This window comes from Urocampus carinirostris, chromosome 13, assembly GCF_059441175.1.
Source record: "Urocampus carinirostris isolate Australia breed hairy pipefish chromosome 13, RoL_Ucar_1.0, whole genome shotgun sequence".
In the NCBI taxonomy this organism is placed as follows: domain Eukaryota; kingdom Metazoa; phylum Chordata; class Actinopteri; order Syngnathiformes; family Syngnathidae; genus Urocampus; species Urocampus carinirostris.
The window spans coordinates 79,806-106,965 of NC_142361.1; the positions used below are offsets into that span (position 1 = coordinate 79,806).

Sequence of the window (27,160 nt, forward strand, 5' to 3'; positions counted from 1 at the left end):
CTCAGTCGCTTTTCTTCGACATCCTCTCACATTTAAAGACCCTATAAATAGGGTTTGCGAGACCTTTCGGTCTCCCGCCCCCCTTTCTTTGCCTTGCTGTCTCTTAGGGAGTAGAGAGGAGAGGATCCCCAGTCCCCTCGCTCCCTCCACTTTAGTCGCCTGTTACGACACACAGTAGACCATGGTCCAACCGCAACTCCCAGCCAATAATTTATTTTATTTCTGTCTGGATACCTTTCCAAAAATTTTATATTACAGGGCAATTCCAGAAAATATGCGTAAAGTCTCCGACCCCCCACAGTTACGCAAACATAGATTTGAGGTACCGTATTTTCCGCACTATAAGGCGCACCTAAAAGCCTTTTTTTTTTTCTTTTCCAAAAACTGACCATGCGCCTTATAATACAGTGCGCTTTATATATGGATCAATATTAAGTCGCAAGGTCTCGCAACAAAGGCAAGTAGCCGCCGACTAGATTTTTCCTCGTAGGCGATGTGGTCCGCGGTGTATGCTGGGATACATATGCCGGCGTTTCATTTCCCAGCTAATGTGTCAATCATCATTTGAATCGATCACTATTGGCTAAAGTTATTCAGAGGTAAAGGGGGCGGATCATTTTTATCATTTACAGGCTCGCATAGGCTAAAGGGGCAAAACAAAGCCTGCAATTGGCCGAAAAAGATGAATGTGAATAGCATGTTTGGTTGTCTACGGCATAGAGAAAACATGTTTTACCATTCTGTATTTGTAAATATTTTACTCTCCTTGATTTACTACACTCACGGATATAAGAGGACCATGGTTGTACATTATTATTGAACGCAACAACTTCGGTGAGCTACTCCGGCTATATATTTTCCCAGTATCTTGTTGTATCAATGTCATCATTACTGAGATCCATTCTCAGGGCTTTATATAGTTTTGATATAACCCCCTTTATTGAATGTCCTTTTGAATATAATATTAATAATTCTTCAACTTTAGTTGGCTCCTTAGGGGCCGGTCACACAGACATTTGCGGCTGAATCACGGCCAGAAATTTCTGCCTTTGAGGCGGACGCTATTGGACGCATTGAGTTCGCCATTCAGACGAGATACAGCGGTGCTTGACATGAGTTCGGAAATTCGCTCAATTCTTCAGAGCGCGGGTATGCAGCCTTTCACGAGCGTATTGAGACTGATCCACGGCCAGAAACTTCTGGCCGTGGAGCAGATGCCGTTGGGCGCTGTTGGACGTTTAGAGACCGCCATATAGACGAGATAGAGCTGTGCTTTACTCGCGGTCGCAAATTTTCACGTGGTTGGCCGCGTTCAAAACTTTTGAGCAGCTCAAAAGTTTGAGCACGTGTTTAAACCGCGTGCCGCACACGTGGTCAACACGAGGAAATGACGCGGAAATGACGCGGAACGACGTGCTCTGGCCGCGGCCAGGGCGTGCTTACACATGGGTAGGACGGGAAATTTCAGCGGGTAATTGTGGGTGGAGCATGGTAATAGCATGTTCTGCGCCTGTATCGCGGTGTTATTACGTGAAATTAGCATGTTAAGCGTGTGACACTCAAACGCCTTTCTCCGCGTATAAACAGCGCGAATGCCGAGGACACGTCAGTTGTGCTCGTGACGTCAAAGGGGTGAACATGGATCCCCGTCAGCATAGTTTCTCTTCATTTCGAATAAATCTTTCAGTGCATTCGCAATGATCGCAGCAACGCTTTATTGCTAGGACCTTAACTTGGCCTTTTGGCTGAGATTGGTTCTAGGATTGTGTATTTTTGACTTGAGATGGAATAAGAGCTTGCTCTGTCCACTCCACGCATCGGCCCGGTATTGCAGTACCTCCGGGCACGGTGCATTCGCAATGATCGTAGCAAGGCTTTAGGGCTAGGACCTTAGCTTGGCCTATTGGCTGAGAGTAAGGCCCAATCCCATTTCTCTCACTCGGCCCTGAGAACCCTCCAGTGAGGTCCCTCGATAGAGGAGTGCCCTCCGCGAGTGGAGTGCAAAGTGGAGATGGTTTGGACAAGACTTGCAAGGTTACACCCCTGTCCAGGAGATGGCGGTAATATTAATTGGCTGTAGACCTTAGTGACGTATAGGCCTACGTCACATGTAAACAACTCGAGTCTCAACCTGTAGTGTGTCAGTTGGAGAGTTCGTGCAACGTTAAAAATGCCCGCTACAGCTGTGTTATTACCGATTGCCTGAAAGCTCATCATCTTTTCCGTGTCTCCAATCAACGGAGGAGAAATGTGCTATACTGAAGACAGCTTTGGCGCTATGTAGTGCTGATTCATCTTTACAAGGTACGTACACTCATTAAAAAAAATGACCCGTTCGGTCAAATACAGTAAGAGTTAACATACAATGCACGTTCACATAATACCTTATGTTTGTGTAGACATAAATGGCAATCTACTTATTAGTATCTTAATGCCATTTTATGACATATAGTAGGGGTCTTGAATGTGTGACATGACGAAAAGTAAACAAACACAAGAACAGTCCACCTGACCCTTAAGCTGACATAATATCGTCACCAAACTTCCCTGTACGACCCAAAAACCTTAGTTCATAAGGAATTTAATTCAAAAGAGTTGTCATTGGATATAAAAAAGGTCATTTCAACATTTTTTCATGATGCTTACATCACAGTTAAAGCGGTCTTTTTCTTTTCTATGCACACATTTATGTCTAAATTGTTTGTTATCTATTGTGTTCCAGAGTGGCTGTCCCATAAGCGTGGACAGGTTGGACAGGAATGTTCCCATCCTGTGCTTATGGTTGGATGTGGAGTCAGAACTCATTCAGGACTTAAGGTTGAGCAAGAAGGTTATGTGGGCCCTGCAGGAGCTGCTAAAGAGGGAACAGGGCCATGGCTGGAGGTCCTGATCTACGTGTACTGGCTGGCCCACGCTCTGTCCTACCGTGTGGTGTCACGGGTCTTCAGGGTTCCCAGGTCCACCGTACAAAGAATTGTCCACAGTTAATATGGAATAAATTGCCCAAAAGCCATATTTTAGGCTCTTTAAGTCAGACCCACATTTGCATTATGTGCTTTTCTGCATTACTATTCAATAAACATCTTCATTTTGAGTAACACCTTGGTGGTTTATTTCATAATGATGTGAGATACTGTGTGTGAACTATGTGACTGTTGGACAGAAAACAACTACAAATCACTCCAGCTTAAATAATAGTTTACTTTCAGAAAAACAAACTCACATTGGGCCAAAATACATAATAGTAAATAAATAATGTGTCACAAATTTTAACAAAAATATACCAATACTTCCATGAAGCTGGAAAACACAAACTGGAACTTCATTGAGTTCTTAATAAAAAAAAAAAAATTTCCTTTTATAAAACAAAGGGAAACATTGCAGAGATGTCACTGTTCTGGAAATTTGTCCACGAGCTTCCCAAAAAGGACGGGAACCGCTCAGTTTTGGCCACAGTTTCTTCGAGCCTTTTCCTCACTCCGGCAGACTCCACTTTCAAAAAGTCAAGGAGTGTATCGTGCTTCCTTTTTTTTCTGGGTGATTTGGGGTTTGGCGCCGGATTATAAGGTGCCAACGACGTGCCCGGTGGTGTGGATGGCGTGGTAGCTGTGATGGTGACCAGCTCTTCCACGGGATGTTCTACAGTTGCCTTTAGGTTGGGTGGAAAAAAACAAGAATTACTTAATGCTGATGTATTGTACAAAAACAAATGTGTATAGGATGCTCAACAAGTTGATGTGAGACAGGAAATTATAGGATGTGTTCTGGATAATTATTTGATAGTGAATAGATACACAAAATTGACATGTTATTCTTATGGCTGTATGAGCCTTTTATTGGCCAGCATCACATATGCTTTAGAATTGTCTCCACATTTGGACATCATTTTGAGAAGGTAATTAGTTTACTTAATATGTGTTTACAGAGAAGGCAGTGGACTATGTGATAGTGGTTTGTTTCAACTGTATTTCCACGTGAAATTCGGAGACATTACTCATAATGCATGATGAAAACTAATGCATTCTGATCTCACATGAAAGAATCATATTGTAAATAAAACACGACACCCGAAATTGTGTGCAGTAAACAAGCGCTTATGTCCAGAACGGTATTCTGACTATGCTCCTTTAGCGACTGGCCATGTACAGTAGATGTAAAAGCACGACTCGTTTAAGATAAAAACAGGGATGGGCTGAACCGTGATTTTCTGCACAGTTATCCTACTTTACAGTTTGTAGCGTGAAGATTTTTTTTTTGCCAGCTCCCTTGGTAGATTAGTGCACTTCGTAAAGTAGCGATTTTGCAATGTTCGTGTTTTAACGCGAAAATACAATTTTCTATTGCATTTACGTCTAACTAAGATATCTCAATACATTTTGTTGCAAATACATGTGTGGTTGTGGAAAACTACTTACATTTGTGCGGTTCCTTTTCGGGCATGTTTGTTGATATTGAGAATTCGTAAAGCCTTCTGGGTAGTCACTTCGCTGCCAAGTGAGGTCGAGAGCCCCCTCGGTCTTGAAGTGGTTACGACATGGTTTGAGGGCACTTCTGCCTCGGTCTTGAGAGTATCGGGACACACCCCATTTTCACGTGAACGCGCAAACCGAGTGACTAGGGCACATAGCGAGTGAAAGTGCGAAGAATGGGACGCAGCCTAAGTGTCCCGGCTCCTAGGCTTTGTAGCTTTTTCTGAACTGACCGATAACGGATAATGGAAAATGAATAACGAAGATAGAAAAATAACACTTAAAAACCCCTTTTGGCTGAGAGTAAGAATTTCGGCTCCTAAGCTTTGTAGCGTATTATGATCTGATCGGTAATGAATAATGAATAAAGAAGATAGACCAACAACCCTTAAACCTCACCCCCGCCCCCCAGTCAGCGTAGTGACTTCGTCTCAATCCATTTTTATTTATTGACAGTCCTTATCAAGATAATAAAATAAAACTGATGCCATAGCTTGAAATCTTGATCTTCACGGGACTGTGTTTCTACAGTCCGTTTCCGAGATTAGCTTCCCCTCGCTATTACAACCACATTTACCTCGTTTAATCTCACTTTTAGGGAATGTGATGGCGAATATATAACCAAAACCACTTCGTCTTGCACTTGTTGGAAATGTAATACAACTTAAACCATTCCGTCTTTGTTTTTGTTGTGAACGTAATCGAATGGTAAAGCACACCGTATATAAAATCCTCCCCCCCTCGCGTGAACGCGCATTCTGCTGCGCTTCCAACGAAAGCGATCGTATTCTATATAAAACGCTTATTAAAACTATAAATCGAGCTAATTATAACAATTGGGAGATCCTAGTCTAAATAACGCGTTTATTTAAACAATAAAGTGCGATCGTATTCTACAAAATGCGTTTGTTAAAACGTGGATGAAAAAGTCACGCGAGGGGGTGGGGCGGTTATGGGTGTTGCGTAGGACTCGGATTTGGGCACAACACCGGCTCGGCAGTTTTTATACACGTGGTCTAAACACGGAAATGATGCGCAAATGACGCGATGAGAGGAAGCGGAACAGTCGCCGGCGTCTTTTTTCCGGCCATACCACAGATCAACAGCGGGTTGGCCAATTTTGCGCATTTTCCATCCCGGGCAACCACGGGCAAAAAAAACACACAAAATTTTAGCCGTGATTCAGCCGCAAATGTCTGTGTGACCGGCCGCTTACATATTTTCCCCCATTCATCATGTTTCTGGAGGTAATGCCTTAGTTGCAAATATTTGTAAAAATCGTTTCTAGGTAGGTCAAATTCTTGTTGGAGTTGTTCAAATGATTTCATTGCCTGTCCTTCGAATACTTGGGTAATCAACATCAATCCTTTTTGGGCCCATTTTTTAATTCCTACCTCCATAACCCCAGGTTTAAAGTCTGGGTTTTTCGTTATTTTTGTAGCCCTATTCACAGATCTTGATATTTTTAATTTTTTTTGTATTGTTGACCAAGTTTTAATAGTTCCCTTAATCCATTCATTCTGGATTTTTAATTTCTTCCACCTCGTGACTGATATGTATGGTAACGATTCCACAGGCATATTTGGACAAGATCGCTGCTCCATGTCCACCCATATCGTATCATTGTCTGTAGTAATCCACAAAATAAGTGCTTTAATTTGAGCTGCCCAATAGTAATATTTAATATTGGGTAGGTCTAGGCCCCCTTTTTCTTTAGAAGCTAACAGGTATTTTATTCTAGGTTTCTTGTTTTGCCAAAGGAATTTTGTTATCAATTTATTTAACATTTTAAATGTGGATGCCGGGATCAGAATAGGAAGAGATTGAAACAGAAATAATGTTCTTGGTAATATATTCATTCTAATTGTTTTTATCCTTCCGATAAGGCTTAAGGGCAAAATTTCCCATATTTCCAAATCTTTCCTTATTTATTTTATCAACATTCCATAATTTGCATCAAACAGCTGTGTGGAATGTGGTGTAATGTTCAACCCCACGTATTTAAACCCTTTATTTGTCCATTTGAAATCAAATCTTTCAATCACATCTGTTGGACATTTTCCTGATATCATCATTGCTACTGATTTGCTCTCATTATTTAAATACCCAGCTACTTCTCCATATATTTTAAGGCTCTCCAACAGTGGTGGTATTGATAACGAAGGTTCTTTCATCTGCAAACAATAATATTTTATGTTCTGTTCCTCCTTCATCTAATATCCCCCTTGTTTGCTCATTTCGTCTTATTGATTCCGCGAGTGGTTCTATGCTTATTGCAAACAAGGGTGGACTTAACCAGTCCCCTTGCCGGACTCCTTTTTTGATATCGAAGAAATCTGAACAGTGACCTTTACTCTAAGACGAGATGTAGGATTTTTATAGACCCATTCTACAAATTTTTGAGGGAAGCCAAAACCTATAAGTGTTTGATGTAAGATGCTTCATTTCACCCTATCGAAAGACTTTTGTGCATCCAAGCTTAGTAACATCGAGGGTTGGGTCTTAGATTTTGTCCTCGTAATTATGTTTAGTATCCTCCTAATATTGTTTGCACCCTGCCTTCCCGGAATAAACCCTGTTTGATCATTTCTAATTAATTCCGCTATGAATTTCTGCATTCTTTTTGCCAGTATGCTTGTAAGAATTTTTAGATCGTTACACAGTGAACTAACTGGTCAATAGCTTTCACACAATATTGGGTCTTTTCCTTCTTTGTGCAAGACTGTTATGATGGCTTCTGACCATGATTTGGGGGGCATCTCCTTTTGTCAGCGCATAGTTAAATACTCTATGCAGTACGGGTGTTAATTCTTCCTTAAAGCTATTGTAGAACACCCCCGGGAATCCATCCGTTCCTGGTGATTTATTTATTTATAAGTTACTTATTGTATCTTGTATTTCCTGTTTTGTAATAGGGAGAATAATTTCTAATGTATCCCCCCCTGTTAGTGTTGGTAAATGTAGTTTTCCCAAAATGTTTCGTGCCGTGTAGTTATCCAAGTCATTTTCTGAGTCCTTGTATAAGTCTTTATAATAATCTGCAAATGCTTCTGCAATACCTTTGGGTTTTACTAAACACTGTTTAGAGATAGGATGTTTTATTTGTAATATAATTCTATCTGTTTGGACCTTTTTAAGTTGGAAGGCTAGCAATCGACTGGCTCTATTGCCCATTTCATAATATCTCTGGTTCACAAAACACAAAGCCCCTTCTGCTTTATTTGTCAAAAGTTCATCTAATTTGCTTCTGGTTGTATTGAATACCTGTAATCTGGATTCATTTGGTGTATTTTTATGTTCTTCTTCTAGTTCCTTAATCTTATGCTCCAATTCCTTCTGGTTCTTTAATCGGATTTGTTTCGGTCGGGACGATATTTCAATTATTTTCCCCCTTATTACAGTTTTCCCTCCCTCCCATAATATTGATGGAGAAACCTCCCCGTTGTCATTGATTTGAAAAAATGTATACACTGTTTTATTTCCTGTACTACATTTTTATCTGAGAGGAGAGATACATTCATCCTCCAATACCTAAAATGTGGTTCATTGTCTAAACTTAATTTCAAAGTAATTGGAGCATGGTCACTTATATTGATATATCTCTATACCACACTCCACTACTGTATGCATATGTTGTCTTGAAATGTAAAAGAAATCAATTCATGAATAGCTGCCATGAGGGTTTGAATAGAAAGTATAGTCTTTAGTTTGGGGATTCTTCTCTCTCCATGGATCTATCAATCCCAATTCTTTAGTTATGTTATTTAACATCCTCGACCTCTTTGTATTTGTTCCATGTACTGATGGATATGTGTCCACTTTGCCATTTTGTACAGTGTTAAAGTCACCTCCTATAAGCAGCATTCCCTTCGCACAGTTGGTTATTACTTTGGCTAATACTTGGAAAAATGTCCCCTTTTCCTCAATTGGTGCATAAACATTCATTATTGATATTTCCCTACCGGCCATTGACCCTATAATCATTATATATCGCCCCAGATTGTCCTTCACTTCTTTTTCGACTTTAAACAGCACCCCTTTTCCAAGTAAAATTGCTACTCCCCTTCTTTTACCATAAGAGGCGTAAAACACCTGGTTCACCCATTCTCTTTTTAGCTTCTTATGTTCAGTCTCTGTCAAATGTGTCTCTTGTAATAAGGCTATTAAGCTTTGCAATGTCTTGAGTTGATTCAATATCTTCTCTCTCTTGATGGGGTGATTTAGCCCATGTACAATATATGAAACAATATTTAGATTGCTCATGATTTATATTGAGTCCCACTGATTTTTGAAGCATACAAAAACAATATATTAACTACTAAACACCTCCATTGACAAAACAAACCAACTGACTAGCAAACATACTAACAAGCACACATAATACCCCACAAAACAAAAAAAACACACCCAAAAAACAAAAACACATGTCTTCCAAGAGTCCAATCGGAGAGTTGTGGCTACCCTCCTGGAAATATGCACTCAGTGCGTGGATAACTTTTGTACAGTTGTCCATAGTTATAACTAACTAAATATTTTAGTGTAGCTCTATACAAAAAAAACAAATATTGTTTTAATTTAAAGATAATAATTTTACTTACTTTTAACTTATTGAATACTTAATAGAAAGGGGAGAAATGGTCCTTACTCCTTCACCCCAAATCAGGATTTAGCTTTTTTTTGCTCCATGAGAGCTTGTAAGTCACCTTCTGTGTTGGGGGTGTTCCTTCGCCTTCCTCTCGTTCCGGTCACTGTGGTCCAAATGTTCTTTGACAACATCTTTTGAAATGTCTCCGTGTTGTCTTCTTCCACTTCGATCCCCATTTCTTTTAGCAATATTGCTGCCTCCGTCAGTGTAGAAAATGTTTTTATTCCTGAGTCCAAAAACATCTTCAGCTGGGCGGGATATGGGGATTGTGCCTTTACGTTTTTTTCCTTTAGCTTTTTAATGACAATCCTTACTTGTTTCCTCTTTTTTTGGATTTCCGTGGTGTAGTCTTGGTCGAAGTAAACGGTCTTGCCTTCGTACGTTGTCTTCTGTTTCCATGCTTCTTTCATCACGGAGTCTTTCACTCTGTAGTCAGCGAAACGTACGATAATTGCCCGTGGCGGTGCTTTACCTTGAGACTTGTTCACCAGTGAGCAGTGTGCCCTCTCAATGCACAAATCCATATGTCCCGTTGTCGGAATGTTCGACTTCACGAAGTTTGTTATGAAGCCGATTGTGTCGTTCCTCTCGGCACCTTCCAGAATGCCATGTATTCAAATGTTGCTCCGTCGTGATCTTGACTCCAAGTCCTCACACTTTGTTGCTAGTTTGGCGGTTTGTTGGAGAAGGAAGGATGTGAACTGTTCTGGTCGCATCGTTCGTGCTTCTGTGTTAGCATGTAGCTCCTCCATGCCTTCCACCCTCCGCTCCAGCAACGCAGTGCGCTCCAGAAGCTCTTCAATGTTTTTTTCAAGTCTTGCCATGGCAATCTTGTTCTCGTTGGCTGCTTCGGTATGTTCTTGCCTTAATTTACGGATTTCATGGAGGATGGCCGAGTCACGTCCCTCGTGGACCGATGACATTCCTTCTGCTCCCTCAATCTTTTTCTCCTTAGCGCCAGTTTCCTCAACAAGTCTCCCCTAGTTTTATGTTTCATGTTATGTTCAGACAAAAAAAATGGAAATTTTAATTTCATTTAAAATGCCGGATGTCCCCCCAAAAACATTCACCATGTTTTCTTGAAGTATTTTTCTTTGATATGAGTTACAAATTGTACCCTTTTCTGTCTTTTTCCTAAGACTCACACAACACTTTATTGAGGGAAAAACAGCGATTTGGTGCTCGCTGGGCTGGTGGAACAGGAAGCCCCCCCGTGGCCAATGACAGGTGGCGAGGCGGACTGCCGGGGCCAGAGAGCAGAGCAAGTCGGTTTGGGGAACGGAGCGTGGTCGTGGATCGGACCAAAGCCGGGTCAGCAGAACAAAGCGTGGTCGGGGATCGGAACAAATCGGGATGCTGGGACAGGAGAACGGAGTGTGGTTGTGGATAGGAACAGGTCGGGTAGCTGGGACAGGAGAACCAAGCGTGGTCGGGGATTGGAAGCAAGTCAGGGAACCGGAGACGATCAGGAATCCACGGGCAGGTGAAACAGGAAGGCCCCGCGGCCGGCGACAGGCGGCCAGGCAGACAGTTCGCTGATGAACTGGCCAAGAGTGACCGGAGAGGATGCACTTAAATAGGGAGAGGGATAATTAGGACACGAGTGGCAGCTAGGGCTGAAGGAGTGAGCGCAGGTGAGGGTAATCAGAGGGCAACTGACAGGATTGCGACAATTCTGAATATTTATGGATCTTTGTATTTGCTTTTAACTGTGAATGGATTACTGGATGCTCCAAATGAAGTTTAGTTGTTCTTTGACAATGACAAATCATTTTCTGAACTGAACTAAACTGCAGCCTGGTAATCCTGGATAGGGGATTACCTCATTTATGGCTCCTAGTCAAGGTTTCTTAATTTCTCATGCTTAAGATTTTTGTTTTTTTTCTTGCCTTCATGTATGTTACAGATCAGGGGATGGTGTAACTATAGTCTGTACAGCCCTTTGAGACTGTGTGTAATTAAGGGCTATACATATAAACATGACTTGGCTTTACTTTAAGGTGGTGTATGTAACTACAAAATATTTTACTTGCTGACACCATCTTCTGGCTGAAATCATAATTGCAGCAACTTTTGCACTTGATAGTATTTAGATGCGCTCAAATGAATTCTTCCTTTTTCTTTTTTGCGGGTTTGGGTTGAAATTGTCCATTTCTTACTTTCACCATTCTCACCCTGGAATAAAACAAATCAATCAAACCATTTGCCCCACAGTGAACATCCTCTCAAAGATGGATGTAAATTAATTTTTCAGTAAATACTGAAATGTTGATTGTTGGTCCAGCTCATTGTCATGATTTGTTCTCAAACATTGCTGTGAACCTCAACAAATATAATATCACCCATAGTAACTTGGTCAGAAATCTAGATGTTATAGTTGATCCTAATCTGTCGTTTCAGTTACATGTGAGGTATATCACTAGAATAGCTTTTTCCACCGCCGTAATATTGTAAAGATTAGCCCGATGCTGTGTAAATCAGATGCTGAGATTATGTATCATTACTTCTCGGTTTGATTACTGTAATGTATTGCTTTCTGGTCTTTAAAGTCTAGCATCAAAAGTTTGCAGCTGGTTCAAAATGCTGCAGCGAGACTTTTGACTGAGACAAGAAAGTTTGACCATGTCACTCCTATAGTAGCTAGTGCCCTCTTATATCGACGATTTGATTTCCCCCTATGTTCTTGCTTCTGCTCGGAAAATGCTGGTCAACTTGTGACTACAAGAGCCAGGAAGAAGTCTGCAGGCTCGAGAGCGTTCTCCATCTGGGCCCGGTGCTGTGGAATGCTCTGCCTCCGGAGATAAGATATGCAACCTCAGTGGAAGTTTTTGAATTTAGACTTAAGACCCACTTCTACTCAATAGCTTATGATTGATGCCCACATCATACTTTTCTTTTCCTGTCTTTTTACGACTGCCTGGCTGGTGGTGATATGAGTACTGAAGGATTTTATATTTTATTTATTTGACTATAAGGGAATTTATACAATTGTATACAAATTACAGTTATTGAATGTAACGAAGATTTTTCACAGAGGAGGCTTAAGGTTGGGTCGTGCCGTTCCGAATGCGAATGTTTTTGTTTAGTTCTGTTGATTACAGAGTTTTTGATGCAGGTGGTAGGCGATGTTTGGAGAACGGATGACGTGGAAGCGCGCGGGTATGTTTTGACCGGTCCAGACGAGGTGGCGACTAGGTGGAGGCCACGTGAGGAGTCTGCCACGTGCGGAGTCTGCCACGTGGGAAGTTCCTGGCCCGCCCATGGGGGAGGGACCGACGCCCCGACTTGTGAAAAGAGGACAGAAGATGGAAGGAGAGATGACAGATCAGATGGGAGAATAAGAGGGACAATCGAAACAGGAGGCTCGAAGAAGCCTTGAGCGACAATAATTCGGCTAATTTGATGGAATTAACTTGGTTAAATACTTTAAGAAAATAAATCTGCCCCCGTGTGGAAATGTCATTATTTTCCCTAAATTAAGAAAAGAGCATGCATTGTTAGGAGAATGAAGTTTGTGTTTGGTTAATGGAGTCAGATAACTAATTCGAACAATTTGGTAAATGCTACATTTTTCAATAGTTTTTTTCCCTAACAGGACGAAGGACGATTCGAGATAAGTCAGTGGACCAGCATCTGGAGCTGAAGCATGTCAACGCCTGCATCAACCAGCCGGCAGAGATGGGAAGCTGCGTCATTGCTGTCATGAACTATTTGGACTATTTTACAGGCTTAAGCCTTTTTTTGCTGTCATTTACTTTCTGGACAAATTTCAACATATTACCTATTGTTTCCTTTTACTGATGTTCACTATGTTTGTGTACTTTTACCTAATGCTATATCTATTGCACCTTAGTCATCCTGGAAGGGGGATTACCACTTGTGGTGCCCCTTCTCTAGGTTTGTAGATTTCTCTCGTGCGGAGGTTTTGAGTTGTTCATTGCCAGCATGTTGGTTTAAGATCAGGGGATGGTGTTATTGTAACCTGTGCAGTCTTTTGAGGCATTTTGTGATTAAGGGCTATACAAATAAATGTGACTTGACTTGACTCTCACCGCAATAGTAATAGTGGAATTATAAAGAGTTGAAAAGAATGCATCATCTTCTTTTAAGTTCCATGTTTCTTCCGCTGTATAAGTGTGTACTATATAAGAAAGAAAAAAAAACTGGCCACGGCATATTAATAGTGTTTCTGCTAAACATCAAGTTTTATGTGATGTTCACAAATGGTAAGTGACACTTCTAAACACTGTTGAATGATCCTAAACCACTTAAAGCAGGCATGTCCAAATTCTGACTCAGGGGCTTGTTACAACTTGTAGAGCAAATAAGCCCAGCGCAAAATTGACTTCCAAGTACAGTGTAACCTCGGTTTTCAAACGCCTCTCAGTTCGAACAAATCGGTGTTCAACAAAAAATTTTGAGAAATTCTTGCTTCGCTGTTCGGTCAAAAATTCGGAGTTCGAACGCCGGTAATGCCTGAGTGCGTACGTTAGAGTGCGATGCTGAGCGGCGTACGGGTGTAGATCGCCCCCACCCCTCGTGACCAACTGTTATCACGTGCGCACTTGCCTCTTTTTGCAATAAGAGGCAAAAAGAAAAGGTGTAATGAGCCAACACCCGCAATACCCACAACCCAACCTTAAATAGCAGCCACGCAATTAGCTGATCTGTGAAAATAGAAAAGTTGTTTGTCCAACTATTGCCTTTAAGAAAGACATAATAGCTAAATATGAAAGAGGTGTGCGAGTTTCCGATTGCTAGGGAATACAGCATGCGCCTTCTGCTGACCACCACAAAGGTAAGAAATCCCATTCATAATTCTTTTCTTTATCTTTTTTTTTTTTACACGTTCGTATTAGCGTAATCTTTCATACGGAAGATTACGATAACGCGAACGTACGATTAGCCTGGGTTAGCTCTATGATTACGTTGAACATTCAGGTAAACATTCAGGGTGTTGGAACTGAGCTCAAAATTCAGGGTGTTGGAATGGAGCCCCCTTTCCAATGAAGCGCTAGCCACTTGTGGTGCTAAATGACTTGTAAACGACCTGATTTTTTTATTTTTACACGTTCATGTAAGCGTAATCTTTCGTAGAGAAGATTACGATAACGCGAATGTACGATTAGCCTGGGTTAGCTTCATGTTTACGTTAAACATTCATGGTAAACATTCAGGGTGTTGGAACGGATTAAAACGATTTACATTATTTTTTGGGGGAAAAATGATTTCGGTGATTGAACAAATCGGTTCTCGAACAGGGTTCTGGAACGGATTATGGTCGAGAACCGAGGTTCCACTGTAACTCAGAACTTTGCAATGGAGGGAACAACTGTGTCCCCTTTTGGAAAGTTCCCGAACGTACCAATTCACCATGTACCATAATAAAATCTGATAACATGAAGTTTTGAATGTAATTAAAACATCTGAGGCTATGTATTGATAAAATAATATTCTCACCGTACGTAATTATGTCAATTGGAGGGGCATTCTCAAGTACAGAACATTACGCAAATTTCTCACTTATTTGTCTTTCTAATAAGTTTAGCAATTTCTAGACCGTTACCTGATACTAGGAGTATGAGATATCTAAGACCACGCCTGTAGAAGCATGATCTAGTCAAGCAAGTGTTAGATATCTTAGACCGTGCCAATAGAGGCATGGTCTGGTCAAGCATCTGAAATGAAATGAATGAAATGATCTGCATTTATATAGCGCTTTTCAAGTCAGTGACTTCCCAAAGCGCTTTACATTGTGCTTCACATTTCCCAATAGCGGCCGTGATGTGTGCAGCCATGTAAGGCGCTAACCTGCTTATTGGGGGTAATTGGGGGTTCAATGTCTTACCCAAGGACACTTCGACATGTAACACGGACAAGCCGGGATTCGAACTGGGATCCCTTAATCCTAAAACGATCGCTCTACCTCCTGAGCTACTGCCGCCCCCAAATCTCTGGTCCATTTGAAAACGGGAAGTGATCGATAGCCGACTGGCTCTGGTCTTCAGCCCCGCATAGCAGGTGCTTGATCGGGCCGTGAAGGCCTACACTGCGGCCTTGAGTCCAGCACGTTGCAACCAAACGGCACGTATGAGACCAAATCTCTCCGCAACAACAGGTAAGAGGACGGTTTCAAATTTAACACCATGTTTGCTAGTTCTTGGGATAACGCCTTTTTTTCTGTACAAGGGAATCTACTCAAATCGACTAGCATTATAGCGGGAACCTTTATTTTTGTGCTGTTAAATTTCAGCGGGCGAAAAACTCCACAACCCCTCCTTCTTTTTTTATATCTTTAATTCTCCGTGTTAACAAATTGTGTGACCATTTCCATCGGCCTGGTTCATTGTTTCAATTTTCTTGGGATTTGAATTCATATCAGAATTTAAAAGAACTCAAGTAATAACAATTTAATTTTTATCAGTGTAGGAAATTCTAGCATCCTTTAGAGGAAAAAAAAGAGCATAAGCAAGACCTATAGGCAAATTTGTTTACTAATTGCAGTAAAGAATAATTTGTTTCAGTCCAAACGATTTCCAAAATTAAAGCTTGAAAAATCTTTACAAACTCGTGATCAAATTTTTACTGGCCCGTGACCTCTGTCATAAAATGAATAATATGTGGCCCGCCAGTAATGTTGGGCGCAGTATAAAAGAAATTCGCACACAAAAAAAAAAAATCACCATTTATTTTACCAGATGATGGCAATAGCTCTTTGGCCACATCACCGTTGGCTTTGAGTGGGAATTTTAGCCCACCCAACATAGCGACTGTAAATTAAAAAAAAAGGAAAGTTGACTGTAAGTTGTTCCAGAATAAGAAGAACTTTGAGTATTTTTCACCAAATTCCGAAATAACTGCTTCAGCCTAATTTGCCAAGAGACTGTGGCTATATTCAAAGGATATACTATCCAGTGGCACTGCCGAACAAAAATGCTGACTACCAAAAGCTAACCGGAAGCAAACGCTGTGAAAAGGTGAAGCAACTGGAAGCGAGTCAAATAAAAGTTCTACAAAGGCGAGCTACAAGATCTCAAAGCTGATCGCCAAGCACTGCAAACCATTCACGGAGAGTGAATTTATGAAAGACAGCCTCAAAGAATGCCAGGCTTAATAGACATGAGGCATTTTCAGCTTACCAAATATGTCCCGCTTTCTCAAAAGTTCAGACACCCCTGACTGTGAAATGATTTTTGTTTAACCAGCCACGCACTCTGGGTGCTCAGCACCCTCAAAGCTCTGTTTGTAAACTAAAGTTCAGTGAAGGACTACTTTTGTAACTCGGGGTTCTGTTGAAAAAAAAAAAGGTCGAGTGAGAGAGAGAGAGAGAGAGAGAGCACTCCAACCCTAAGCTCTCACGGTCCTCACCCCGCCTCAGCATAATTGTCTCTATGGGACCACTTGACCATTTCACTCTTCTGTCGTCTTGCGTTTAAATTGCTTCATTTGAAGAAAACCGGCTAAATACGCTAAGGAAGGGGCACAGTCGGCCGCGTGTGAAGCTCGCCAGTCTCCTAGTGCGGGTGATGCCATGCCGCGGGGTCACGCAGGCGACGAGAGCGGCGAATATGGTTTCGGTGTCGTCGGCTCCGCAATCTGGCTTAAGTCTTCTCCGGGACGACTGGCGCGGGACTTCTCCCCAAGGGACGTGGAGTTCGGCCACCGGACCACGAACCATGCAGTCCGGAGTAGAAACGGGGATGGGCTTTGTCTGCTCTGGGGGAAGCAGGGCGCCCGGCTGAGTCTGCTCGGTAAGCCGCTGGCGTACAGATCGGAGGGCGGTAGTAGGAACGCGCACTACCGCTGGCTCCAAAATTATCTGTACAACGTGCTGGAGAGACCCCGAGAGTGGGCGTTCGTCTACCATGCTTTTATGTGAGTACACATTTGCCTTCTTAAGTATTACTTTGATATTATTGCATACTTAATTGTGTACTTCAGCGCTTAACAGAGCGGTTGCAAGAAATGAGTCGGGTGGAGTGTGTGTGTTGGTTCTGCGTGTGTTTGTGTGTGTGCGTGGGGGTGGGGGGGGTCATATCCAAGGCCTGGGGGGACACTATTATTACCGTCATTTTTCTTGCACAGTACTGTGTCCACTGTTTTTTCATGGATTTATTTCACAATTAGATATTTTTGAATATATAGTTGATTCTTGTATTCTGTGGTTTATTTGTTGTTGTGCTGAAAAAATGATATTTTAACAGACCTTTTGTTGTGTCTTGCAGGGATTCCAGTTTAAAGTTGTTTAGCACAAAAAAGTTGAAATAAGTTTAAAGTTCACAACAGAGTGAAAACATAAATGTTATTAGAATTTAATAGAATAGATGTTTAAAAAACGAATTAATTTGTTTTGTCCACAAGATTACATTATTATTAGTAATATACTGAACAAAGGAACAATGTGTCTTTCTCCAACTTTTTTCTTCTTTGTTTTTTTGCCCCCCAAGCTTTTTACTTCTTTCCCCACCTTTTTCTCATTTTGTTCTCTATTTTCCCTTTTTTGTTCTACAGTGGAACCTCGGTTCTCGACCATAATCCGTTCCAGAAGCCTGGTAGAGAACCGATTTGGTCGATCACCGAAGATCAATTTTCCCATTAAAAATAATGTAAAATTGTTTTAATCCGTTCCAACACCTTGAATGTTTAGCATGAATGATCAACGTGATCATAAAGCTAACACATGCTAATCGTATGTTCGCGTTATCGTAATCTTCCGTACGAAAGATTACGCTAACATGAACGTGTAAAAATAAAAAATCAGGTCGTTTACAAGTCATTTAGCACCACAAGTGGCTAAGCGCTTCATTGGAAAGGGGGCTCCGTTCCAACACCCTGAATTTTGGGCTCAGTTCCAACACCCTGAATGTTTACCTCGAATCATAAAGCTAACCCAGGCTAATCGTACGTTCGCGTTACCGTAATCTTCCGTACGAAAGATTACGCTAACATGAACGTGTAAAAATAAAAAAAGGATAAAGAAAAGAATTATGAATAGGATTTCTTACCCCGTTCCTCGATATCATAAGCAAAAAAAGAGGCACGTGTGCACGTTGTTACAATGTATGTGTTTCACCCGGTGCGGTTAGAAGGGAGCACCAACTGTCAATGTAAACACTGAAGTTTCCGGTAAAGCTGAGTGACATACTTCAGTGTTTACATTGACAGTTGGTGCCCCCTTCTAACCGCACCGGGTGAAACACATACATTGTAACACACGTGATAAAAGTTGGTCACGAGGGGTGGGGGCCATCTACACCCGTGCGCCGCTCAGCATCGCACCGTAGCGTACGCACTCACACATTACCGGCGTTCGAAGATCGATTTTTTGACCGAACAGCGAAGCAAGAATTTCTCGAAATTTTTGGTCGAGCACCGATTTGTGCGAACTGAGAAGCGTTCGAGAACCAAGGTTCCACTGTATTTTCCTTCATTTGTTTCTTTCCCCCCATCTTTTTAATGATTTTTGTCATGTTTTTTCCCTCTTCTTCCTGCTTTTACATACTTGTTTTTTCCTCTTTTTATGTTATGTTTTGTTTTCTATAGCTTTTTACTTCTTTTCTTCCTGCTTTATTATTTTCTTCTTTCATTTCCTTCCTTCATTTCCTCATCTTTTATTTTTTCATCTATTGTTTTCTTCCTCCCCCCTGCTTTTTATTTTTAATTGCTTGTTTCTCTTTTTCTATTTTTTTCTCAGTTTTTTACTTCTTTTTCTTTTTTTCTTTTTTTCCTTTTATTGTTTTGTTTCCTATTCTCCGAGCTTTCTACCTCTTTTTTTTCATGCTTCATTATTTATTATTATTTTTTTCTCTTTTCTTTTTTTCATTTAATTTTTTCGTCTTTCGTTTGTCTATTTTGGTCATTTTTTTCAGACTGCTCACACCACTGATTCCAGTTCTTTTTGGGTAGGCATAGCTACTACTATGTTGTTGCTATGTTACATTAGAGACCCCTGGTCCCAATACTAGGAACAACTAGATGTTGTTTTTGTTCACATTTCTATGAAAACTGTTTAAAAAGTACATTGATTGTCTTAAAATGAAGACAAAACAGGGTTCAGTACTAAAGGTGCACCTTGGGCCAGTATTTCCCACCTTCTTTTGAGCAAGTCGTTTGTACCGTAAATTCCGGACTATAAGCCGCTACTTTTTCCCCCAAATGTTCAGCCCTGCGTCTTATTTAGTGAAGCGGCCAATTTATGTAATTTTTCTAACGGCCACCAGCGGCGTTGAAGTATCAAAGGTAAGATTAAGACCAGTAGAATGTGTGCGCCAAGAAAGACTGCAACCTCTAAGTTTATGCATACATTGTCTGTAAAGTAAAGGTATGTTCCGATAATGAGGAAGACGCCCTTGATGGCAATAGTTATGAGGAGGAAGTTTAGGACGATCTACCGTGAACTTCACAATTACAGGATGCTTTCTTTTGACGACACGTTTGATGCATTGCGAGCATGATCCTACTAGCGTGTTGGTACCTTTCAAAGGCACAGTTTGGGATGAAAGTTATATTATTATTATTATTAAAGCTTTGAAAACTCTCTCGGTGTACCGTCTTTCATCTTAAATATGTGTAACCATGTATAATATGTATTTGCAACTATATATTTTTGTAATATATTTATATTAGAGATTTATTCTGTTATGTGTTCTACAGGTGAATCATAAAGAAGGGGCGGAGCAAACGCGGGCTGATGGGAAGTGGGGTAAAGCTGAGTTATCGGTAGATCTGTCTGTTGTCGCAGCGGACAATAGTGGATATATATTTTTCCCACCCTTAACTTTGGAAATATACATTTTGTTTCCTTGGATTACTTTCAACGGGACCCGGACTTTACAAGTCTGCATCATACGTTAATTACGGGTATCATTTTCCATCCACGATGCTGATTGTGGTTCTAAAATTGTGTACTATTTTTTTAGTTACATTTGTGGAGCCTGGTCTAAGTTAAACTTGTGATTATAACTTGTGATTGTGTCACAAGTTATAATGCGTGCGCAGCGGCTTGTGTCACGAGGTGGAAGGGGTGACCGGACCAGAACGGAGGCAGGAAGGGAGAACTCAATTGCGTACGATCACAGCTTTTATTTACCAAAATAAAAGTTGTCCAAAAACTCCGGGACAAAACAGAACAAAAACATTCTTACACTCAGAATGGTCAGGTACAGGTTTTCTCCGACTTAAACTAAACAGGACAAGGCATAACAGAACAGAAAAGGTGTAATGAGCCAACACCCGCAATACCCACAACCCAACCTTAAATAGCAGCCACGCAATTAGCTGATCTGCTTCAGCTGCTGCCCAGGGGGCGGGGCAGACCGGTCGCCACGGCGACCATGACAGAGCCCCCCCCTTTAAGGGACAGCTCCTGAGGTCCCCAAAAGAACAAATTACTACCTCGCGCCCCGGAATGGTTCGACGCTCGGCAGGTTGGGTCAGACAGGCGATCGGCAGCGGAGTCGGAATCAGGACAGGCAAAATCAGGAGAGGCAGAATCAGGACCGGCAGAATCAGAAGAGTCAGAATCAAAACAGGAGAGACGGACTCAGGACAGGAAAATCTGGAGAGGCAGAATCAGGACAGGCAAAATCAGGAAAGGCAGAATCAGAACAGGCGGAAACAGGGGAGTCGGACTCAGGACAGGCTAAATCAGGAGAGTCGGACACAGGACAGGCAAAATCAGGAGAGTCGGACTCAGGACAGGCAAAATCAGGAGAGTCGGACTCAGGACAGGAAGAATCAGGAGAGTCGGACTCAGGACAGACAGAATCAGGAGAGTCAGACTCAGGACAGGCAGAATCAGGAGAGTCAGACTCAGGACAGGCAGAATCAGGAGAGTCAGACTCAGGACAGGCGGAATCAGGAGAGTCAGACTCAGGACAGGCAGAATCAGACAGGATAGGCAGAATCAGAACCGGCAAACAGGACAGGCAGAATCAGACAGGACAGGCGGAATCAGAACCGGCAAGACAGGACAGGCAGAATCAGAACCGGCAAAAACAGGAGAGTCGACTCAGAACCGGCAAACACCTCTTTCATATTTAGCTATTATGTCTTTCTTAAAGGCAATAGTTGCTTTCGGTCACACTTATTCAGCGATATGACCACGGTAGATAGATGCAGGTCAAATTACAAAACAATATTGGAATTATATATTGATTTATTAAGTAATTCAGTGTCAGCCAAATGTCTTAAATTGAACTGCTGTGTGACTACAAACGAGGGTCCGTAGCTATACAAGCATGCAAATAACCCCCCAAAAAAGAAAAAATTACATAAAGATTATATAAAGATTATATAAAATTACATAAAGATTATATATATATATATGCTCACTTATATATGCTCGCTTATATATATATATATATGTATATATATATATATATATATATATATATATATATATATATATATATATATATATATATATATACATATATATATATATATATAATTAATAACTCTTGAGTAAATTGTGGACCAATATTGGTCAATTTTACAAGGAATAAAGATAGATAGATAGATAGATAGATAGATACCTTTTACGTGTATTTAATATGATTTTTTTTTTCAAAATGTGTACGCTATCCATTTTCTGCACTGCTTATCCTCCTTGTGTCGCGGGGGTGCTGGAGAACCAACCGAGCTATCTTTGGGCAGTGGGTAGGGGACACCCTAAACTGGTTGCCAGCCAGTCGCAGGGCACACCGAGACTGGCAACTGAAGTGCTCATTTACATCTAGGGACAATTTGAACTGGCCATTTAACCTATCATTCATGTTTTTGGAATGTTGGAGGAAACCGGAGTGCCCGGAAGAAACCCACCCAGGGCAGGGGGAGAACTTGCAAACTCCACACGGGGAGGCTGGGGTAGCTCGACTTGAACCCTCGATCTCCAAGAACCAAAAGAAAAAATAAAGGGCGAGAGAATGGGAACTAGAAAGAGAGAGAAAAGGGAGAAAAAGAAAGAAAGTGATAAAAACAAAGTGTTACTCCCTCCCGAAACACGACGGTGGTCTCCTTTAATGGGTTTATTCTTTTGCAAAAACTCTATTTAAACCGCGAAAACTTGTTGGCTGCGTGCAATGAGAAAGTTAAGCTTATTATATTTGGACTTTGCTCTTCTCTTGAGTGCCTCTTTTCCGTGGCCGAAAACACCAGGCTAGCGTCCCTTTAAATTGTTGCTCACTGGCGCCGGTTATGCACGTCACAATCACAGAGGTCACATATTTTCAAAATAAAAGTTCAAATTTAGGCACCCGTGTGAATATACAAAACATTCAAATAAATCAAAATTAATGTTACCCAAAAACACTTTCACACACAATATTAATGCAAATGCTTGCAATCGTTACAGAATGGGAGGGTAAAGGAAAGAAAGAGAGGGAGAGGGAGAAAGAAAGACAAAAAGAGAAGGAGAAGAAGAGAAGAGAAAAAAGGGGAAAGATAAAGAAATATAAAGAGAGGAGAAAGAGAGAAGAGAAAAAGGTAGAAGAAAAAAGAGAGAAGAAGAAAGCGAGAGAAAGAAAGGGAGAGATGGAAAAAAGAGACCACAAAAGGAAGGAAAAGGAGAGAAAAAAGGGACAAAGAGAGAGAGAGAAATAATGAAATATCTGCAGTAATATTGCTTTTTCAAATTTAGATTAAAAAGCAGTCTTGACTTGAGACTAGTACTTTAGTATTCTGGCTAGCCAAACACTCCCATTACTCACCAACACAGAACTATAAAAATTCAGTGTCTAGTGATTACAAAATCAATGTCCCATTGCAATATAAATTAGATTATGATTCATCATGCAGCCCTTGTTAGTACAGTAAGACCTCGGTTATCGCGGTTAATGGGGACCAAAACCACCCGCAAAAAGTGAAAATCTGCGAAGTAGCGACGCCCCTTCTAAATGAAAAAAAAAAAAAAATCTCATCTCATCTCATTATCTGCACCGCTTATCCTTATTATTCGCGAGCGAGCCCCTAACCCGCAGCGCGGGTACTTTCGGGCGCAATACGCACGACACCGCGACAAGCCGAGCGGGTCCGGCACTCTGCGCGGAGGCCGGCCTGTCGGAAGCGCCGGCCTGTCGGAAGCGCCGGCCTATCGGAAGCGCAGAGGGGGGGAGGATTTTGTACGGGAGTCGGATTTGGGCACAACACCGGCGCGCGGTTCTGGTGCGGCTTCCGCTTCACCGCCCCCTAACCCCACAGGTTCCCCCTACCCCTTTCCCCCGCGCCCCTGTCCGTCGGCCGAAGCCATCAAGGGCCGTGTAGCGCCATGTAGAGCCATCGCGGCCCGAGCGGGAGACGTGACGTTGGTGACTTTTTCATCCGCGTTAACAAACACATTTTGTAGAATACGATCGCGCTTTATTGTTTAAATAAACGCCTTATATAGACTACGATCGCCCAATTATCTTAATTAGCTCGCGTAATGGTTTCAATAAGCGTATTATATAGAATACGATCGCAAGCGGAGCAGAATGCGCGTTCACACGAGGGGGGGATAGGATTCTTACGGGAGTCGGATTTGGGCACAACACCGGGAAACGAGAACGGGTCCGGACCAGTGTGTGAAGTGCCTCAATTTTAAAGACTAGGGTCCTCGGCCAAGGGGGATTCCCGCAAAAAGAGGTCACTTCCGTGCCGTGCGACGGAGCGAGTTCGGCGGACGCGGCGTCACCCTAATAAGGATTTTGACGAAGCGGAGGTGGAACAAAAGAAAATGCCCGTTGCAGAATTTACTTTCACGTAGTCGCTCGGTCCAGAGGAAACAAATTACTTATTTTTACCAGCACCTTAAAAATTATCACGGCATGTAAAAAGGATTACAAGTAAAAGACGAAGAAGGTGCATCTACAAGTGGACTGAGAGGTAAACAAACCTCCATCAAAGCGGCATTTGCGACCTTCACGCCGTTTGAAAAAGTTCGCAAAGGCTGGTAATACACTGGGGAGCCAGGGGGGCGCCAGCCTGCAAAAGTTTGGGAACCATTGATCTACAGAATAGTTGTCAACCATGTTGCCCGCGGCACGCCTGCCAAGGGTTTTAAAACCGTGCAGAGAGAAGTGCAAGAGAATAATGAGCTGCAGTTTAAAATAGGTCCACTTAATGTCACCAAAGTCCGATGACACTCACATTCTGGCTGTACATATTTCTTAATCCCTCTCTCTCTCTTTCTCTCTCTCTCTCTTTCTCTCTCTCTTTCTCTCCATCTCTCTCTCCCTCTCTCTCTCTCTCTTTCTTTTCTTTCTCTCTTTCATTGTCTTTCTCATCTCTCCTTTTCTCTCTTTTTTGTCATATTTCTTTCTTTCTTACTTTGTCTCTCTTTGCTTGTCTCTTTTCCTTTCCTCTCTCTCTCTCACTCTCTTTTGTCTCGTTCGATATTTTGTCTCTCTTACTTTATCTCTCTTTCTTCTACTTTTTCTTTCTTTCTCTGTTATTTTTCTCTGTCATTTTCCTTTCTTTCTCTCTCTCTCCCTCTCTCTTTCTCTCTTTGCCTCTATCTCTGTCACTCATTTTTCTCCTTTTTTTCTTTGTCTCTTTTCTCCCTCTTTTCTCCTTCTCTCTGTGTATCTCCCTATCACTTTCCATCTTTCTTTTTCCTTTGTCTTTGTTTTCTTTGTATTTATGTCTGTTTTTTCTTTCTTTCTTTTTCTATCACTCTACATCTCTCATTTCCCCCCCCCCTTTTCTCTCTGTATCTCTCTCTTTCTTTCTTGTTCTTTGCATCTTTCTCTCTCTCTTTCTTTCTCCTTCTATTTCTCCCTCTACATATTTGCCCCTGTCTGTCTGTCTGTCTCTTACTTTTTTTTCTTTCTTTCTTTCTTTTGAATTTAATGGTCTAATAAAAAAGATGTACCCTGAGGTATAAGTAGCGATGGACCAAAATTAAAATTTGGATAGAAACACAAAAAGGCGAAACGCTTGGATGTAAAACTGAAAAAGTAACACCGAACTACCAAAGAACAAAATTGAAAAACATGCAACCTAAATTGTTATTTTGCACATAATTGCTTAAAAGGCATCATAAAAAACTAGCTGGCATTTTACTAAACCATTTGTTGACAACAAAATGCAACAGATGCAGTAAAACTGCCAGGATATTAAAATTTTACCAATATTACAAGCAAGTTCATTCAGTACATTGGGTACAGTTGGCTGCTTATGATGAAACATAGCTTGAGGATGCTGCACTGAAAAGTCTATCTCAGGGTGAGGTTGAGCCTAATCGGATATTCCACAAGAAAACCTCTGATAAAAACATTCTACATTTGTTTTTTTTTGGGTTTTTTCCTGCAAAGTCATGGGAATTTTGTGTACTTAATTCGTACATTGTATCTGTATTGATGATTATTCAAGGGTTACATTTTCAAACTCAAGCCAGGGCCTCAGACTACTGCTTGAGGAGTTGATTGATGCAACCCCCATAGCGTTATCTTTTAACCTACATTGAAATTGTATCCATGGGCGTAACTAGCCTGTTTTTGAGGGTGCTCAAGCATCCTCAAATAAACTCTCGCACCCTCAAAAATATAGCAAATTTCAAAACTCTCTTTCTCTTAATGAAGAAGAGGATAAGCTTAAATATGATGAAAAACGCAAGATAAAACAATAAAAAAAAAGGAAAAAGAACAAATATTTTAAATGTGAAGTACTCCACTTCTTGAAATACTTTTGTTCATTAAATTCCTAGCACTGCTCTGGAGCTAGGGTGCGGGCGAAACTGTGCCAAATCTGGTTTTCCACAAGAAAACCTCTGATTAAAAATATTACACTGTTCTAAAATAGATGTTTTAATTTGCAACACCAAATAAGATCTCAATGAAAGAAACATTAAGAATTAATGTGAAACTATAAATGAATTATTGTGAAAAAGTACAGTATAAATTAATCTGTAATTTGCATGGCCTTTACTTACATTAAAGGGACAATGTGTATTATTTGACCACTGAATGTTGCTGTATTGTGTAGTGCAACCAAAAATTAGTGCAAAGAAGAATACAAACTACGGAGACTTAAAGTGACCAAAATTCACAATTACACCTACCATTTTCTTTCCCAGCATTTTTGACTTTTTTAGTTACCCTTAGCAGCAAGATGGGTGACAATCTGCTCATGTTATATAGAATTAATGCAAATTTCTCGAAGAACGAGTATTCTTTTAAAATCCAGGTCGCATGTTAAAGACCCCTGACCTAAACTGTCCACCCACCGGCTTCTCACAAAATTGAATGGGAAACACTGCTCCTTGTGATTCAGTACAAAAATGAAAAATAGCACATACAATGTACATTTATTTTAAATCGAAAAATCCAAATTGCAATAACGGTCTCAAAAATCCTTTATTTGGGGAAAATTGTGCAGCCCTCGTTGCCAGGGAAAGTAAAAACCTCCGTTACTTTTTAAAAAGTTATCCCGAGTCAAATAATTTGTTATATTTGTGGGCAGTATTTGCAAAACAATATAAAGTCAGTTTAATACATTAAATCTAACCTGAGACAACTTGTCAAGTAGAGATAGCCTACTGTACTTCAAGCGTTTTGTCCGTAGCAAAGGTAACAAAAGTAAAAAAGGATCCAAAGTAAAACAATATAAATCAGGTTAGCGAACGTAAATTCCGGACTAAAAGCCGCTACTTTATTCCCAAACGTTCAACCCTGCGGCTTATTCAGTGATGCGGCCAATTAATGTAATTCTTCTAACAGCCGCCAGCGGCGCTCGAGTACAAAAGGTAAGATTTAAACCAGTGGAATATATGCGCCGAGGAAGACTGCAACTTCTTAGCTTGTGCACAAATTAAATTAGCATAGACATATCCTCATCATGCAAATTGCAAAAAGAAAGGCACATGACGCAGCTTCCAAGCTAAACGCAATCGAGCAGTCCGATAAAGAAGGACACAGAGCTACTGCACGTAAACTTTAGTATGCGAGCGTGTTGCTAGCGTGTTTTTGACTAAAGGAGCGTGGGACGACGTCTATATGACAAAGTCTCTTTCCCATACTGAAGGAAGCCGACTTGATGACGTCAGTTATGAGGAGGAAGATGAGGATGG

At 41.2% G+C, this 27,160-nt stretch overlaps 1 protein-coding gene, 1 long non-coding RNA gene and 1 pseudogene across 2 annotated transcripts in view; all 3 read left to right on the forward strand.

The window, feature by feature from the left end:
- The first annotated feature begins 1,725 nt into the window (after nucleotides 1-1,725).
- LOC148353439 (U2 spliceosomal RNA) lies at nucleotides 1,726-1,859 on the forward strand (annotated as a pseudogene).
- On the forward strand, nucleotides 1,785-3,098 carry LOC148353440 (uncharacterized). The gene is made up of 2 exons (XR_015852479.1): nucleotides 1,785-2,304; nucleotides 2,723-3,098. It is a non-coding gene; the product is annotated as an uncharacterized LOC148353440 (long non-coding RNA).
- Nucleotides 3,099-16,517: 13,419 nt separating this feature from the next.
- The window catches only part of LOC148353441 (potassium voltage-gated channel subfamily KQT member 4-like), a 132,390-nt gene continuing 121,747 nt past the window's right edge, over nucleotides 16,518-27,160 (forward strand). Inside the window, exon 1 of the mRNA XM_088351990.1 lies at nucleotides 16,518-16,989. Within this exon, the coding sequence (XP_088208116.1) occupies nucleotides 16,646-16,989 (344 nt within the window). The 5' untranslated portion in view covers nucleotides 16,518-16,645. The remainder of the gene's footprint in view (nucleotides 16,990-27,160) is intronic.